This window comes from Arctopsyche grandis, chromosome 8, assembly GCF_051622035.1.
Source record: "Arctopsyche grandis isolate Sample6627 chromosome 8, ASM5162203v2, whole genome shotgun sequence".
In the NCBI taxonomy this organism is placed as follows: domain Eukaryota; kingdom Metazoa; phylum Arthropoda; class Insecta; order Trichoptera; family Hydropsychidae; genus Arctopsyche; species Arctopsyche grandis.
The window spans coordinates 33,106,677-33,127,081 of record NC_135362.1 but is presented as its reverse complement, the minus strand read 5'-3'; the positions used below and the strand labels follow the sequence as shown (position 1 = coordinate 33,127,081).

Genomic DNA, 20,405 nt, shown 5'->3' with positions numbered 1-20,405 from the left:
ACTACATATAAACCAATATTTATTGCATTTAGAAATTACCTTCTCCATTTTACAATCAATGTTTCTCCGTGGAATCAAAATATATATATATATATATATATATACCTACTATGCATATGTAGATAGTAAATGGAATTTGTTGTATGGAAAATATATTAATTTTACATACAAGTAAATAGCCCTTAATAATAACTATCATCATGTCAAGTCTACGTTCATATACAATCCGAAGAAAAAGAGACCTACCACTTAAATCATGAAACGTAGGTACTTATTTAATAAAATCAATTGTATTATATATCGAAGGATAGTATATTAAAATCCTATTTATAAATGGTATCAGGACATGTGCATACTCCCTGGACACATACCCCCCGGACGTATACCCCTGGTCAAAACTCCCCTGGACATTAACCCCCTGAAAAATAGCCCCCGCCATGTATCTATAATAAAAAGTCAGTATTAATACTAGTTTATTTCAATCAGAAAAATAAAATTCGGATAATACTTCAGAAGCACCGACAACTTCATCTATCGGAACAAATGCGAGAGCTGGTATCATTCGTAATTTCTTCTTGGTAAAGTCGTTGCATCCCATTCTCTATAATTTTCCAATAGATGTTTTGACTCAGATGAAAGAAACATCCTTTAATTTCGCATTCTGAGAAGCTTATTTCTAAACTGTGCCAATTCAAAGTCAACCGTGATGCTGGTTGGACTCAAATTGGCATTCAATGTCTCGAACAGTTTATCCCGTCTTTTTTATAGTAAAACATAAAGTTAAGGAATGGCTCGGTCATGAATAAGTGCATTAATCGTGTATAGTTGAAAAATAACGCAGGAGCAGTTTTGAAAGTCCCATCCTAGAATCAGTGCGATATTGCTTCTAACAGTCAGAGACTGTTACATGTTCCAAAGATTAATATTCGATTGTTATCCTCTCGGCTGGAATCATTTAAATTTATTTACTATTTTTAAATAATTTTCATCCGTGGCGGGGGTTACTGTCCAGGGGGTTTTTGAACGGGGGGTATGTTTCCTAGAACCGTATCTTTATATTATTTGGACATCTATTATTAATAATTAATCGCAATTTTAACATGTCGTTAGCTTTTTCATTATTAAATAGTGGGCTGAATTTTCCCAAGTGCGCGTTTACGAAACATCCTGGCATTTGTTTAAATATTACCGTTTGACATATAATGGATGGCTTCCGCTTGTAGCACACTTCTTCATTTTTTTATCGTCTGTATAAATTTTTCGGCAACGTAATCGTAAAACATATGTATGTATTAAGTTTAAATATTTGTGTCGAAATTGCGTTAAAATAAAGTTAACCATTACCGAACGTCGAACTATTTATCACTCATTATAAATTTCAAGTCGATTATAATCGATAATATGCTCAACCAATCTAAATTTGCACATTTTTGAATTTATAATTTGCAATGTTGATTATTTTCAATAGATTGAGTGAGGAGTTGAACCGAATTTAATAAAAGCTTTCGAGGATTGCCGATAGATGGACAGTGTTTCGAATTAACTTTGCTAATAAATATACCGAGTAATATAATTAAACAGTATTGTTTAATGATCACATAATTGTTATTAATCATATATTATTATTTATATTAATGAACGTGAACAATTTTCATGAAAAATTAGCTAGAAAGTGACGGTCGTTCTTGACCCTTATTTGACGCACAAATGTGACAAATAACATAATGATTAATAATACCAGTTAGCACTTTGACCCACGGCTACTATATTTATTGAGAGATTTAGTGAACTTGATTGAATCAACGTGATTGAATTCAATGTAAAAATAATTAATGTAATTGATCGATTGATCATTGGATACAAAAATGGTACATTTAATATGTGAGAACATCATTCATTAAACGTGTTGTAATTGTTACGGGTTTCTAATATGTTATTTTAAGATACATCCTCTTATATTTATCGAGTGCCTATCGAGATGTTTCCTAGTCACTTTATTTGATTTTAGACCACACATTTAGAAAAAGGATACTTCAGATTTTTTCCCTTTATATACATATGTACATATATATGTATGTACCTTCCTGAGTATGAATGTATGTGTAAATATTGTACTGTGTTATACACGATTTTAATACAAATTTTCCGTTTGCAGACGAGTCTCAATATTGCAAATTGAAGTTCTGTAAGCCGAATTTCGCAAATTATAATTTTCCAGTTTAATATCATTAATATTCATACGGATTTGAATCGGAGGCTTGTGTGTGTGTATGTGTGTGTGTGTGTATCTTGTAGCAGCTACATGTGTATATTAAATACTCGCAGGATTGCTTACGAATTGAAAACGTGATTGAAACGAAATCGGCATTTATTTGAGGATTGAAGATAAACGAATGTTCGTACCGGATCTCGCTGCGAAATTGTGCTTATAAAGGAGAAATATTATTTAATCTGTCCTGCGGCTTCCTTATAAGCGATACAAATGTGAAAGTATTTCCTTAAGTAAAGTTCCCGGAAAGAAAGATGGGGCGCGCCGCAAGTAATTCCATTGAATTCCATCAATGCCCGCTGAGTGTTTCATTAAGGAGAAAATCCCTATTCCTGTTTCCTAGCAAGGGGGAAGAAAATCCTTACAGACACTCTTTAATAATATCCCGCTAAAATAGGCTATTGACACAATAAACGAGTTTCGTTATTATTATATTACATTATGTACATATATCATGTAAGAAACGTTTATCCGCGCGTAAAACGATAGATACAACTTCTTTAATATCTTCGTTTTTAATTGTTATACTAAAGTAATAAACTTAACTTACATATGTATATAGTAAGTGATGTATTATATGTATGTATTGTAAAATTAAAATTCATAAATGAAATTAATTCAACATAATATAATATATCTATGTATACCTTTATTTCAATCAATGTTGAAACTAGCTTCTTATTTTAGTGTAATAAAAATAAGTGCACCATTTTGGTTAAAGGTTTTTTTATTATTTGAATATGATAAATATGTAATTCGATTCAAATTAAAGTTTGTGTGGTATATTTTTTATCCAATTCGATAACATTTTCAATATGCAAATAGGATTCAATATCATTTAAAAGTCAGAGGGGCTAACGTGGTCTAGACGTTAAAACCAACTGCGAAAACAATAAAATTCATCGGAAATAATAGATCACGCCTGCGATACGCTTAAATTTATTTTTTTCTGCGAAAGAAATATGGCGGCGGGTGCGATTTGCTAAAATGGCGTCTTTTCGTAAGAACGTTTGTTCTGAATTTCGATTTAGATTCGAGGAAAATAAAGAAACGCGTAGGAGAAAATCGTGATCGTATTTTAGAAGTCCTGTCCGAGATTTCATTAGATTTGGGACCCCCCGTGCCAACGGTTTATTGCCAATGTCAGTCATAAATTCAGTTCTTGTCGTTATTTGTTTCCTAAACAAACGTTTCGAAATTCGGTTACAAACTTCTAACAATGTATGTACATTAAAAAGTATTATTCAAATCCGTAGAAAAAGCTGCAGGATTTTCAATACTTTCTAAATAAGCACACATAGATATGCAATTAGAAATCAATACTACTTTCATTAGAAAAGTCTTTTTAAATCTTCCAAATTAAAAATTAAATATTTTTTGTGTTAAAACCATTTTTATGATGTAAATAAGAAGAGGCATGTAAAAATGGTTGTGAGCAAAAAAAAATATGATTTCGGTTTCATTTTTAAACTATTTATTGTTCAAAAGCACACATTACACATCTACTTAATACACATGCCATCAAAACACTTATCGAAAATGAGGTGTTTTTATTTTTTTACAATGCGTAATGATTTTGTAATCGAAATATAACATTTGATAATCTGATATACGGTAAGATAAAATACATACATGTAAATAAATTAAATTAACAACTATATTCTACCATAATAATGTACACTTAACGTATGTAATATATTTAAATACATATGTATACTAAGGTGTGTCCCATAAACATACTTTAGTAGTTTTGTTATCATTATTGAATTTAGCGGTTGTTTTAAAATTTCTTAAAGTACATAGTACATTATGTTTATTCATTGTTTCGTGAAATTGTCGCGTAGTGCAAGAAGTCATTGGAAACGATTTTATTGGGCAATCTCATATTTTCAAAGACATATATAAACATATAGCAAAGAGCAAAGTAAATAACTCATTCTATTGTTTGGCGAATCGTTTGGTATGTCGGTCGGTGTGTTTTTACAATTGTGAAATTTTCCCAACAATGGCGTTTCTTTAAATTGTCGACATTAAATGATAATTTCACACTCGGCATACTTTCTTTTCGCGGTGTACACAAATAAGATTGCATTTTTGTGCAATTATGGTAAAAGTCAAATTGTCAAGCGGGAAATTATTCTAAATAATATACCTACATATCTATGCATTACATATGTTTACGTAGGTACCTAAATAAGTACATCTGCACATACGTACTCAATAATGACATATTTCAAGAATGTTTATTAATAACTATCATTTTAACACTCTATATTAGAAAATAAGCTTTGAGTAATGTAAGGAACTATAAAAACCAGTCTCAGTCACTAACAAAAAATCAATATTTATAAATCTAAGTTCTTTAAAAATATATAAAGATAATCTTAATCAAAAAATTATGCGATTGAACCTTTCTCATTCCTATCCTCGACAGTTCAAAGTAAAACGAATCTAAGGAGTTTGTTTTTATAATACATATATCTACCTACCCTTTGTACCTATATATAATGTATATACCTACATATATTTATATATTTACATACCTGATTTTTTTGCTGAAAACAAGAAGTTATGTTTAGTAAAATAAATTTTCCAAATTAGTTGCAAATAAAATTTTTATCTCGTTAATATGTTTATCCATACAATTAATTGAGCAGCTACATTTGAAAGTGGCAAAAGTCCAATTTTCAGTTCCAAAAACGTTATTTCAGTTTTATTTAATTCACAAATTGTTATCACTACTTTTAATTCGATATGTGCAGAATCTTGCAAAAGGAGATTGAACTTATTACAAGCCACCAGTATTTTTAAATATTTTAAAACGCAAAAAAATATATTTAATGTTTTGATATATTTCTCGACTTCTGACTTACGCCACTTACAAATATAACGACTCAAATAATACTAATTTCTACATATTAATGCAGAAACTGTCTAATTATTTGGCAGATGTGTAGATATAAGATACACGTAATAAAAAAAATCATTTAGTTAGAGATTTGATTGAATACCAGAAAAATTAAGTTAACCTTTCTATTTACATATTTTCCAGCAATGTATTATTTATCTTTATTATATTAAAAAATTAAAAATATATTTTTTTGAAAATTATTAATGTGTATTCAACTTTTTGTAAAAGTTTCTCATGCTCTTTTACGATGGCACAATTTTTAATAATTGAATACATAGATCTAGAATATACTAGATCTAGATCTAGAATGTATTATACATCTATGATTGAATACGAATAATTTATCATTCCATACAACCCAAGTAAGTTGAAAAATAGTGGTATCCTTACGGGTAGGTACTACAATTTCCGGTCGTTTCTCAATCTTAATGATTTCAAAGTGTGCGGTCGAAAGACTCCCATACTTTCGTTAATATCAATGTTTATCATTGAAACACTTGTGAACGATTCCGACTTCCTTTTTTATTTGTTCTAACGTACCTAGAGCCGCGTTTGTAAGCCACCGAAAAGATTCTCACGAATGTCTTGTTAAACATGGACACTCGATGACAATAGACTTTGAAGGACTGAAAAACCATCCGCTCAACATCAGAAGATGGCCGCGTCTCAAAAAGAAATATTTAAACAAATAGAAACAATGATACAAGTGCGCCAGAAGCGTTTGTGTATAAGCCGACGCGACTCGAACGATTCTTTATTAAAAAAATCTCACCTCTCTTCTAAAAAAAAAAAAAAATAAACCTAGATGTAAGTACAATATTGAAAATACCGCGTGTCCTTTTTTGGTCGTCGTGAAATATTTTTAATTAGTATTAGACTTATTGAGATTTCGGGTTAGGTAGTGAACTTCCGATCGCACGAATACTTCGGACAATAGATGCGAAACGTAATTTAATATTATTCAACAATTTCGCTCTTGTTGTTTTCGCCGTGCAAAACGTTTTATTGTGCAGTTCGCTTGCACAAAAGTGCATATCGATTTTCAAACGGCAATTATTGACGGCCGAACAAAAACGGAACCTATCCGTCAATGAATATTAGATCTATTATATTGTGAGCGCGCATTCATTTCGTTTTTTATTTTACTTTATATTATTATTTTTCACGATCTCATTCGTCCTTTATATCAATTCAATGTCGTTTATTTTATTATACCTACCATATACAAACGATTGAAGGCTTAATTAAATAATTATTTAAAAAAATGTCTAGTACCTACTAGTTTATATCTAGTTTCTATTAATTTTATCGAAAATAAAATTTATTTGATATATACATCACCTGTCGAACATTATATTATGTATGTATACCTATACATAATATAATGTTCGACTTATTTACAGTTGCAGTTAATTACAGACTAATGTTTACAGTTCAAAGCGAATAAATAAGAGTAAATATGTACCTATACTTGATAAATAATAAATTCTCAACAAGTACAAAATAAAAATTTAATATTATTATGATATACTTCATTTTGATTTTTGATTGTTAAATGCTTTTTATGTATTACTAAATTATGTTCACAATACATCTTACATCCTATACTAATAGCTACTGATCTACTGATCGTTTTCTATTTTACAATTTTAATTTAATTTTGTTAGTAATCATAGTATTATATTATTCTAATGTTAATGTACCGTATAATAGGAAAAAGAGCTCAAAAACCTATTTACATTTCTTATGATATACTTATGTATATCATAATATATATTACATAGTCAGCATGGCTTAATGGTGGCGTGTATGTTTAGCACCAAGTGATCAGTGGATTCGATCCGCCATACTTCTGGTTAGATTTGGGGGTATTTGTGACTCCAAATCGATCATTTCTTATCAGAGTTTGCCAATTTTAATTTGCAATCATTGTTGAAACGGTTCCTCAAAATAGGAAAAAAATCATGTTTCCTTTTGTCACAAATCTTCTGTATTTATTGTGTGTATAATTTGCAAAAATTATGTACAAAATCTAAATCCATAGATGTATCAATGGATTAATTCTGTGATTGATTAATTAATCAATTGTTATTTCGTGTTCTTCAGCTTCTGGAAATACAGTAATTTATGTAATAATAAAATGCTGCATGGTTTTATATGCTTTACCTATACATATATATTTTATTTTATTTTTTACATAGATTTATACCAGGAAGGCTTGAAAGGATGTGCCTTCCTGGACAATTAATTACAAAAAATTAAGCATTTTTATTATATGAATCATGTAATAAAAATGCTGCATTTTTTGTAATTAATTGTCCAGGAAAGCGCATTGGGGTCTTCCTGTCAAGCCTTCCTGGTATGTATCTATGTAAAAATAAAATGTACTTGTAGATAAATATTGGTTTTTCTACAGTAGAGAATCATTCGTTTTGTTAGTTTTTCTATTTATTTACTACTGTAACGGATTTCTTTCTACTAATTCCATTTCATAACGAATATTCCAACGATCGTAGAGGAGTTTGTAATTTTCCGTTGTAGCTTTAATAACAATATTTTTATAAAATACCGTCACAATATTTAACAAATGTAACGGATGCATGTATTGTATATCTATGGTGGTTTATTGAGGTGATCTGGAATTAAAATGCAGCGGTAATAAAATGAATGCAGTTGAACACCATTGTACAGTGTGCAATGGTGTGCATTGTTAAAGCGTAGGACGTAGGTCGTACATTGTACATACTACATATGTATGTATGTATGTGCATACATATGTAGGTAGTGAAGTTGATTCGAACACTCGAAAGCTTCGTCGCAAATGAGCCGGTCGGTTTCGCCGCTAATTTCAGTTACCGGCCAATCAATGGCGTCGAATTGGCGCACCCGTCATCTCCCCGAGCACCATAATTGGTGGAAGCCATTAATTAACGGGGACTCGCCTGGACACCCTACCGCGAAACCGTTTAGTTTTAACCATGACGTTGACGCGATCATTTCATTCGTTTTTCCCTTTTCAAAATTTACCGTGTTTTTTTTTAAATTACCTCACTCTTTCAATATTTTACAATTTATTTTCAAAGTGCTAATTTTCGCCATCTTTCTCACTCCACGGACATTAAACGAATTCGACATTTAGTTTGGTAAATATGATTTTTTATTTACTTGTTTTTTAGTATTTAGTTTTTGTGATTTTTTGAATTTTAAATGCTTTTTATGCTAAAACAATGACATCTCCTAGTAAATACACGAATTTATCTAACCACTATTCTGGCGAATACTAAAATACATTCAATAATTGAATAATATACACATACATACAACGGCTCGGTGATTACTGGTCACAAAGCACTCATCACAAAGTCACTAAAATCTCTATAACGGAACATCTGACAGCCGAAAAGTCTATCATACTAACGATAACTATCATACTAACGAGAAATTGAGTGCCAAATATTGTGTAATCGCGATTTTCATGGCAAAAATTGTCTTTGTGACGAATAATCCAATTACCACATACAACTTATCCACGTTGTTCTCTCATTAGATATATCTGATTCATATTATTAGATAATCATCCCAATTTAATAATTTTATGGCGAAGACACAATTATCAATATTTAGCAGTTCTGAGATAAAAGAGAGCCCATATAAATTAAAAACTTTTCAATTTCAATACATACATAGATAGATATAGATACGTATAATATGTATAGTATATTTTGATTGATTTTGACATGCTTTTTATTATTACGAAATTATGTTCACAATACATCTTATATCTATTTTTATAGCTACAGATCTATTGATCATTTTCTATTTTACAATTTTAAATTAACTTTTTTAGTAATCACAGTATTATATTATTCTAATGTAAATGTACAGCATAATAGAAAAAATAGTTCAAAAACCTATTTACAATTCTTATAAATGCTCATAATTAAAGCCCGGACCCTGAGGGGGCCGTTTATTGTTCAAATGTTGTAAATGGATTGTTAAAGGTTTGCCGAACCTTTTATACAAAGCGTTTACAACAATTGAACAATAAACAAAATACATCTAATACATAATATTTATTAAAGACTCTCTAACGTCGAAGATCTAAAGCAGATTGTGTTCAGGTAATCTGTGTTGCTATTTTTTAGTATGATCTTGTGACAGTGGAATAATTAATTGGTACACACAAGTATAAGATCAATCGTTTTCTGGAAATATACTAAAAGAATAACAACTTTGTGTATATTTAGTCAGTAAATAGATAACTATATCTACAAATACCAGATTTTTGTGTTTTATATGCTCAAATGCATAATTTATTTTTTATTAAAAAAGGGGACGTATTTTTGGCAATAATATTTTATTAAATCTTTTAATAAATTCGCTTTTTAAATATGAATCAATGATTTTTATCAGTTAGAAAACCCATAGTGTATAAAATATTGAAGCATTCTTTTTTCCCGAAAAAAAATCTGTAAATAAGATATATGTAAGTAATATTTTGACCAATTGAAATTTTTTTTACAATGTAAACTTAATGGTAATGCCTATAATGACTACTGCAATATGCTGCAATTAACTGATTGAAAGACTGATTTACAAAAAACAAGCTAATTTTGTATTTCAAGTTTTATTCAAAATATCTATTACTCATTATTTAAATATTAATTTTATCGTTTTAGTTATATGAAAGTATTTATATATTATTCAAGGAGTAATATCTACATATGTGCATATCTATGTAAGTACAAAATACTATCAACATTTTCTTTTTTTGGTACTCGCGTGTACTAAAAGTAATTATTGTTTTGAAACAATTTATTAACACTATGTCCAGATTATATGATATATCCAGATTCTTGGAAAAGCAGATATGATATGTATGTTAGATATACATATATGATAGATATGTCCAGATTCTTGGAAAAGCTGAATAAACGTTGGTATTATGTACTGGCCATCGGTATTTTTAAATATTGTTAAACGCAAGACATTATATGTATTTACTGTTTAATTTGAATACAAATATTTCATGTTTAGAATATTCAACATGATTTAAATAATAAATACTAATGAGTTGATATTATAACTAACTTATTCACTAGATACAGAAAAGTTTTAATATTATTAGTACAAGTATTCATATATGCCAATAATTTAGAGTATGGTTAAGATAATAAAATCATAAAAAATACACACATGTGTGATTTTTACCTAATGTTAAAATTGTGAATAGAATCAACATAAAACTACATTTATTTTGAAATTGCGATTTTTTCGGGGTAATCGATTTTCTCTATATTAAAAGATTCAGTTTGCTAATGATTACATACATATGTGTGTAAATACCTTAATTGCCAATTTTGTTCTATAAGTCTAGTTCGCAGCAATATGGCGTAGATATGCTTCGGTCGTATGGTTTCTATATTACCAAAGTCATATGTACATATATCTATTATAGATCAATTAGAGACCATTCAGAAGCGTTTCTGCGTCATTTATCCCATAAAGCTGGTTTTGTTAGATTGTTATCAAACTATAATGACAGACTCTCTCATTTTAAGATCATACAAAAGTTTTCTCATCGCAGAAAAGTTTCTGATCTATTACTCTTATATAAGAAAGTTAATGGTGCATTTGATACATCTGTTTTGGCAGACATTAATTTTAATATCAATACTCGATCAAAAGGAGGCATTGAAAAAAAAAGGAATGAACATGGGTCGTGTGATCCGTGTCATTCATTTGTCAACGTTTATAAAGACTCGCTTACACCGGAATATCTGAATTTATAACCATAGCAGAATTACCCGATGGAAATCCCTAACTGCTGAGTATTTTAGATTGTGGCTTTGAATTTAGATTGTGAGCATTACATTTTAACAACTATGAAGAAGATGGAACTAGTTTTGGAAAAATACATTAATTAATAGACTTCTTTTGTTTATTTTATATTGTTGCAAGATATATTAGAGAGCCTAAACACACCTTTACAAAACTCGTAATCCTCGGCGGTAGTTAGTAATCCTAGGGTAGTGATCTAGGGTTTGTTATAATTAGCTGCAATTTTTATACATGCTTTCTTTTGGATCTATAAATAATTATAGTAGGAAATGTTGGCGAAATTTTCAACGTGGCGGGCTTTCAACAGAAAAGACGTCAGCAATCAAAGGGTTAAATAAGACTAATCTTATAGCAAACATTTTATAAAATTTGATTTTTAGCATATAAGTAGATACATGCATATGTATATGGTTTTACCACCGCTAAAAGCAAATGTTTCTGTTGATACATAAATACGGGTTTGCAAAATCAAAGTTGTTGAAGAGGCTGCAGTTTGGATGTTTTTATAAAATATAAAAAAAGTCATAATTTCAACAAGTAAGAATATTTGTTAATTAGAATTTGACTTTTTTTTTATAAATATTTGAACTACCAAGTTTTTAAGTATTAAAAAAAGCGGGTGGGGGGGAGGGGTGATCGTAAAAATTAAACACTGAACTGATTATTTTTTATTTAGCACTACACTACTGGTGCCATTATGTTTATAGGTGCAGGGACGTTTTGTATTTGTAGCTTGGTCTTATTTATCGGAACAGGCTGCAGGTGCAAGACATTCCCTTCTTTGTATTTTTACAACTTATTAAATTGTCTTTGTATTTTATTACTCAACAAAATTTTCATTTATCCACTATTTTATTACTTTTTATGATTGTGTTTAAATGATGTTTTCTTTTTATTTGTAATTTTTTTTTATCTTATTTTTTGCTTTTGCTTTTTGTTCTATCTATTTATTTTTTGTTTTCTCCCTCTCTTGTTTCATTATCTAGGCGATTGTGGCACATTAGGTTCTTCCTGTAATGCTAAAATGTAATCCTAAACTTGATTTTGATTTTTAAATGCTTTTTATTATTACGAAATTATGTTCACAATACATCTTATATCTATTTTAATAGCTACTGATCTGCTGATCATTTTATATTTTACCATTTTAATTTAATTTGGTTATTAATCATAGTATGTATTATATTATTCTAAAGCATAATAGGAAAAAGAGCTCAAAAACCCATTTACAATCCTTATAAATGTTCATAATACATCTAATACATAATATTAATTAAAGACTCTCTAAAGTTGATGACCTAAAGCAGATTGTGTTTAGGTAATCTGTGTGTTATACCTGAAGGGTATAGACATTTTGTTGTAATCACCGAGACTCTTCACAAGTGTGTTAGTATGGTTATTAGTGATTCTGTCATAGAATCTACTGGTTAGTTTGTTAGTGAATATTATATATGGCATGCAGTTTTTTCAAGATAGTATATATGGGTGAGAATTTATATAAATATATACATATGTATGATTTAATTTTGCAAATATCTTTGAATGTCTGAAATAAATGGCATTATTTATTTGAGGGTGGGGGGGGGGGGGGGAGGCAAAATCAACCTCTGCCTAGGCCCCCTTTATTTAGTTGATCCGCCACTGTAAATACATACTTACATATATACGAGATCAGGTCCATTTCAAGGTATTACCAATATGGAAATGTCTAAACTCAACAATCGCATATGCCAATCTCACTCTAATATATTCAAGTGATGCGATCTTATTGAGCAGTTGCATTTTATTGAGATTATAATAAATGAATCAATCGTGATTTGCGGCTAAGATCTTAAAATATGTTTTAGATGAGGTTTTAAAATTTCCCTCGTTTTGTTTTATTTTATTGATTAATTGCAACTTATGCTCAACGCATATGACCTAAAGCAGATTATGTTTAGGCAATCTGTGTGTTATACCTGAAGGGTATAGACATTTTGTTGTAATCACCGAGACTCTTCACAAGTGTGTTAGTATGGTTATTAGTGATTCTGTCATAGAATCTACTGGTTAGTTTTTTAGTAATGTCTGTAACAAACGGAATATTATATATGGCACGCAGTTTTTTCAGGTTAGTATATATGGGTGTATTATAAATTATTTTTAGGGATTTATTTTGTATTACTTGGAGCTTGGAAAGGTTAGTATTCGAGACGTTATTCCATACAGGTGAAGCATAGTAATATGAGCGCGCGATATAATTTTATTTTATTTAGCGTTGATAAAGAACTATGGCGATTACATATTGGATATATTGAGGTTATACCCCGCATCTAAACTTAAATGTAATCCTAAAATTTTAAATAAATAAATAAATATTTAAAATAAAAATAAATTAAAAAGTTACCTATCGGAATATGAATTTTCACACCGGAATACGGTTTTCATCAATGAGAATCCGACGACGTACGACGGAACGGGTGCATGTGCAAATTTGTTGCGAGAACAAGTTCATTTCCACAGACTGTTACAAATCAAACATGAAACGGCAGGCGTTGGCGCGCGACTTTCACCCTTATGCTACGTGGGCGCAGGGGCTAAATCGGCGTACGAGACGTGCATGGGCGTCGACCGCCGTTCGAAATCCGGCCAATAGAAGCCGAGAAACGAATCTCGCTATTGGCCATTAGCGAGCTCCGCCCACCCCTCCGCGCGGGCTAATCAGCACCGCGCGAAAAAATTGGTAGGGGCCGAGCGGAGCCTCGGATCCAAAACGGCGCAAGTCACAGTCGCGTCGTATGCGCTCGCGACGTTTGGACAGCGGCGCGGCACGGTGCATTCGAATCTGGAAAGTTGTAGAGTGGAAGGAGAGGGGGTAGAAAAGGCGGAGCTTGCAGCTGTGTCGGTTTGCGGGATGCGAGCGAACCATCGCACATTCAGACGGCCATCAGCTGCAGCGCGACACTCACCTGTCAAACGCTACTTCTTCGACATGACACGCGCAAACGCTACGACAAACAACGCAAAGTGATCCTGCTCGAATAGAAAAACATTCTCTAAATCGCACTCGAGCCGTGTTTTTACTCTATTTACATACATACCTACCTACACACATATATACAAACATTTCGTCCTAGTGGTTTATTTGATTTATTTTTGTGCAATACGTACGGTACGGTACGAGTTCCTCGTGTTCGGGTGTGCGTTCGTTCATATCCGCCTAGGCGTAAATGATGGGGGTAAATGCGCGTGTGGTATTCCGTCGTCGTTGATTTGTCCGATTGATCCGATCCGTCGAAAAGATGAGTTCCGGTGGTGGTTCTGGCACCGTGCACGTGGCTGCGCCGTCGGCTGTCGCGGCTCGTCGCAGTCCCGGCTCTTTGCAGAGGTCTCCGTTTGCTATTCAGGAGCTGCTGGGGTTGGCGGAGCCGTCGAGGCCTCTGTATCCGGCGCCCCCGTCGGCTGCGCCCCTGGGGCACGCGCCCCCGCCGCCTCCGCCCCCTCATGCTCACCCCATGTCGATGGCCGCGAGCCGCGTGGCGTATTTCAACGCGCAAGCCGCCGTCGCTGCCGCTTTTCTGCCGCAGCATGCACCCTTAGCTCTCCATGCTGCTCCCCCGCCAGGTAAATTTCAATTTCAAAAATTAAATTAAGCGCAAATAAATCACTGTTAAATTTGTACACATAAATGCATTGGTGTGTTTACATAAATACTGAAAGATCTTTTATAACGAATAACTATGTACATACATCTTTAAATGTTGTACGAATATTAATCGTATAAAATATATTATCAATTTTAATTTTAGAAACATAGCGGGAAATCTTTTAATTGTGATATGATGTAATTTAATATTTATACTTATATATTCATTTAACTATTTTAGATTCAGTACAGATTTTGTCATGTGTTTTATTAAATAGACGGTTATTGGAATATTAATAAAATTTTGTTTATAATGCATATGTTTTCTATGCATATGTTGAAATAATATACTTAGTTGCCTTTAAAATTCGGGTCAACAAACCCAAATATTTTTCTTTGCCTCTCTCAGGTTTATTTGTTCAATATATAGTGAAGTAGGTTTTTTTATGCATATATGTACATATATGTATATATATGTATGTGTTTGCCTATATTTCGATCTATATAGTGTGTTCATCACCTGTGAAATCGAATAAATGTAGAGTTGAAATTTTGTTATCTCAAAAAAAAAAAAATTAATACTAATACATGTATTTTCTTAAATTTAAAGTTTATTTCAAATATTAAGTACATAGTTCTACATTTAGATTTATCGCTATGAATTTCTACTATTAAAAATGAAAATTGATCGTTTCTTGCCTTTTAATATTTTATGTCAATTGTGCAATGCTAAAAACCTTTTTTCTTTCTTGTCATATTTAGACAGTAGCCGACGGGAGTTTGGCTATCAAGTTTCTTCCAATTTATGTTATCAAATAGGTATAATATAAACACTTACTATTTATTATATTGAAATTTATTATTTCATCAAGTGCATTTAACAATTGTTTAACACCACAAATAACATTATTTATTGTATTTAACATACATACTTACATATGTACATTTCCATAACATACTACATTTGAATATTGTGTTTTCCTAACAGTTTTGAATTGACACTAACATTTGTAATGCCTACTTTAAAACCTTCTTGAATCGACACGGCTAATCCGAAGCCGGATGTTCTACTTATCGTTCTACGCACCATCATCACGAACATTTTCATCTCGAAATAATGAAATAACATGTGCGTTTTCTTCAAAGCGACAAAATGAACCGATTTAGCGCGCTCGCTATGGGAGAACAAACACAAACGGATCGAATTTTGCGCACGATGATGATAAATAAACAACGGACGAGTGGAGTGGCTTGCCCGAAACGAGACACTCAAAGGATTTATTAGTTTCTAATTATGAGAGCGCCGGCAGCGTTGATATCTCCACTTAGCGGCTTTTGTAGTACGCGAGTGGAAGGCTTTGAAGGGATTTCGCGTCTGAATAATTAGCTTCATAATAAGCCCCGCCGCCGCGCTAAAATATATCACATTTGTGCCTGGGCGCGCCTTTGTGCGCATAAATGACACCTCAAAAGCCCAAAAGCGAACAGAGGCTTTAATAAGCCCTCGCCGATGAGACCGAGACAATGGGTTTAGCCCCCATTGAAAAATTAGGCCCTCGAGAATAGTACGTACACGCCATCGCTCTCTTCCCATGACGCCGAGCTAAAGAGGCTCAACAACCGCGCACACACATTGCCAACAACTGCTTAGTGCCAATTTTGCACTTTCATATTCACCAAATATTTTTATATTTTATTTATTATTATGCGCTTAAAATTTCATCGGCAAAATATATATTTAATATGCTTTTCATATGCCTACTGTGCAATGTGTAATGCTTACTTTAAAAACTTTTTCATTTTCCTATCGTTTTTTCAGAGTTTGATTCACTCTTTGTAATACCTACCTATTTAATCTGCTTTGTAGCAACCTTGCGCATTAAATTTTCAATGAGTTTTCTGTTAGATATAATACGTATATTTTTAAAATATTAATTGATTTGCTTATAAAGTTTGATCGTAAATTTTCTAAATTACATCAAATTTAAATATATATGTTAAAAATTAACTTCAATGCTTAAATTTCACCTCAAGTTTTGGTGTGGAAAAAGAGAAAAATTCAATTACCACACACATATGTACATATGAATTATAAACTAGTCGAATTGCAAGGCATTGCTCGGGTGGGTAAAAGCTGAAAACGAAACCTATATATAGGACTACGAACCAATGTAAAAATCGTCTATAATAAATAAACAAGTTGAAGTAGTATAATATAAAATCTATGTAGTATATCAAACTATGTTTCAATATTACTAAACGGCGCACAGAAAGAGAGATGTAACGTTTCACTTTTAATAGGTTTAAACCATACAAATTCCCATATCACTGTTTTAATTGGTACCTTTGAATGCTTTGGGCTAATAATGAAAATTTTATTTCTCAAAACCACTAGTTTTTTCAGTGTGAAAATTCACTTATATAAACTAATAATCCCATAAACATTCTCCTGGGACGTATTCTCAAAGTATCAATCTGAATTTATTTATGGTGATTAAAATGGTACTACATCAAATTTAATACCACTCGTCTAATCGTTATCTCTTTTTTACTTTATTTACATATGTTCGAAGTAACAATAGATGAAGTTTTGTGATCATGCAAAAATTCAAACTCGATTTTGACTGATTCGAACTCAGTATCGATTACTGACGTTTTCATGAGCTAGAAAAAATGTGTGTGTGTCTGTGTATTTTGGGGATTTTTTTAACACCGTTATTCCTATCGAACTGAAACTTAGTAACGGTTACTGAAATTATTATCGACACGACGTAAATTTTACATATGAAAATCAACAGAATACTATCATTATCTGAATTGTTTATCGTAATCTATTATCGTCAGCATAGTCATAACTACATAAGTAAATAATATAATAATAAAAATCGGACAGTAGTCTTTACATTAAGATTTCACATTGCATTTGCATATAAGAGGATATATGTAAATTTGAACGCATTTCTCCCCCACCGTATAGTTGTACCAATACATATGTAGGTACATAAGTAAATATTTAACACTTTCTCCATAGTCGATTTAAATTTTATTTCGAACTTGAACTCGAACGCGCGTTGAAGTACTGATGAATAGCCACGTAGTACAGATGTATATATGTATGTTCGCGGGTTACTTTACATTTTGTTCACGCGTATTTGTATATTTTATTTGTGCAAGAGTACGAGTATTCGCGATGTTTAGTCGAGATGACGAGTCTAGATATGTATGCAGGGAGGGCAGGGAGAGTGTGAGTGTGAGTGGAGTCCTCTCGACCGACACCTCCGAACTGCGGCGCTCAAATGAAGCGAGTGAAAGCACCCACTTTGAGGAGCTGGCTTTGTCTGACGCGTACCCCACCTTTGCAAGCGCTGGAACGTAGGCTGCAGCTCCGTGGACGTGCGGTCTAGCGTTTTGGTTTTCCAAAAAAAAGTACATATGTATATACTTGCTGTAACGGCAGCGACAAAAATCCATATCAATTCAAAGTGGGTTGATCGATTTCGTTCGATTTTAATTCGTATTAATTAACCTTTGAAGGACGGAGCGTCGAGATTGAACGAGTGTCCCGAACCGGGGTCGAGCAAGAACCCAGTATTTTTTAATCAAAATATAGCTTTTCTCAATACAAATGGTTTATATATACATATATCTTATTAATCATTTTATACAACATAAAAAAGTTTTAGTCCTATAGCATGTTTTTGACTATTTTTGTATTAAAAAATAACGACAGTATCGACATGCAAACGCACATACGTAAGGCCAACAGGCGACTGCATTACTCAATAGCCACGCGCCAAAAGCGACGAAAACAATGGCTTGCGAAAATAAAACTGTCTCTTTCTGTCGCATTGATTCATCGATCAACAAGAATATGCAAGCGAACAGTCAAAAACATGACTTATCGCTACTGCCTTTAAATCATACTTTGGAACGTAGAAATGTATACATGTATTTTATTACGATGTACCCCTTTTCTAAATCATACAAAATCTATTGAAATAAATTGATTGTAGTTCATTCTAGGAATACAAGAAATTTAGGGTGTATAGCTTTGAAAACCACATAGTTATTATGAAAAACGTAAAAATTTTGGCACTTGCATATTCCACTTCGGTGAGGCAGGCTTAAATTTTAGTAAAAATGTTGCTGAATTGTTAAAGAGTGTTATGTACGAAATACAATGCATTTGGTTTGATTGCAATTTTTCACACTTTTTTGGTTTTTCATATTTTTATGTATAACCATGTGTAAAATTTTGTCTTATTATTATTATTGAGATCATAAAATATCTCAAACAATCTTATTCATTTGACCAAACTATACAGCTAAAATTTTTCTGTCAAGTATCACTTCAATGTGAGAGCAAAAATGATATCGTATATAATAATTGTCGAATGCGTGCTCACGTGCGTGCGTGTGAATGTCCGTTAACATGCTCCGTCTCTCTTTCTCGCCTTGGAATCGTATGTATAAAGTGTCGTGGAAAGAGACGCGAAATCACTTCGTTCACATGATCGGCCGACATAAACAAAATAATAAATTAAAAATACGATTATTTTTCAAAAACATTAATTAAATTTTAAATTATTAATTCCGTTGATCCGAATTGCGATATTTTACTGATTGCACAAGTATGAGCACACAGGCCACTAGGCTCCGATAAGATTTCAAGTAATTCCAATAAAAGCGCAAAGTATCAAGGTTCATCGTATAATGAGAATAGATATTCAAATATTCAATGTAAATGTTGAAGCTTTGTTTAAAATACACATAAATATGTAGGTACTTAGTTTTACCAAAATGTACATTTACTATAGATACACGTTTATTTCTACATAATTAGAATAATATAGCAATATAATAAGAGTAATTATATTTGATAGAGGCGGAAGTCCAATTCTCAGTTCCAAAAAAACTATTTCTGTTTGACTTATTTTAATTCGATATGTCCAGAATATCAAAATAAACGTATTGCAGGCCACTAATATTTTTTTAAATATATATTGTTAAGCGCAAAACATCATATTTAATGTTGTCAAAATTAAAAAAAACTGGAGTAATGCAACTTTTAATTATAACGGCTCATATATTGTAGATAAATGCGACTTTTTGTTCAAATTTAACTCTTTTTATTTATTTATTTATTTATTTATTTAATAGTTTTGGACCATTGTGGCATTACAGGAAGAACCTAATGCGCCACAATGGCCTACATTTGAAAAAGATTTAAAAATAAGTAAACTGTAAATAAAGGAAAAAAGCAAAAGCAGAAAACATGGTGAAATAAAATAATAAAAAAAAAGTAACAAAAGGAAAATAATACATCATTCAGAGAGAAAAAAAAAAATAACAAAAGTGTAAAAATTAAAAATAAAATCCATAAATCCCATTCTTTGTTTACACTGAGCAAGATTAAAATAGTATATAAAAATGTACAAAGGAGAAAGAAAAAATAAAATAAAATAAAACAAAATATGAATAAAAAATAAAATCACAGCGAGGCCCAAATGGAAGAGAGTAGATTAAGATTCCACACATTCATCACATTCAAATTAAGAAAGTAATGATGAGCGCAGGTTACCAGATAAATATGTTAAGATAACATCCGATAATCTACGCTCCCCAAGGTGGAAAATATCACATTCAGGGACAGCAGCAACGATTTCATTGAGAAGTCGAATAGCTCTTGGAATAGGAGCCATTCGAAAAAGAACTGTGCGATATTTTATATTAGTTTCACTTCGTTTTGACCTGTTAAC

The 20,405-nt window shown here is 31.7% G+C and overlaps 2 protein-coding genes across 5 annotated transcripts in view; one reads left to right on the top strand and one right to left on the bottom strand.

The window, feature by feature from the left end:
• The window catches only part of LOC143916055 (alkaline phosphatase-like), a 160,686-nt gene that overhangs the window by 88,004 nt on the left and 52,277 nt on the right, over positions 1-20,405 (bottom strand). The window lies entirely within an intron of this gene.
• The window catches only part of LOC143916054 (uncharacterized), a 107,008-nt gene continuing 100,478 nt past the window's right edge, over positions 13,876-20,405 (top strand). For 2 of the 4 annotated variants that reach the window (XM_077436934.1, XM_077436933.1), the window contains exons 1-2: positions 13,876-14,624; positions 15,409-15,465. In XM_077436934.1, coding sequence (XP_077293060.1) covers positions 14,303-14,624; positions 15,409-15,465 — 379 coding nt within the window. In that variant the 5' untranslated portion in view covers positions 13,876-14,302. The remainder of the gene's footprint in view (positions 14,625-15,408; positions 15,466-20,405) is intronic. The other 2 variants (XM_077436936.1, XM_077436935.1) reach the window with 1 other exon arrangement.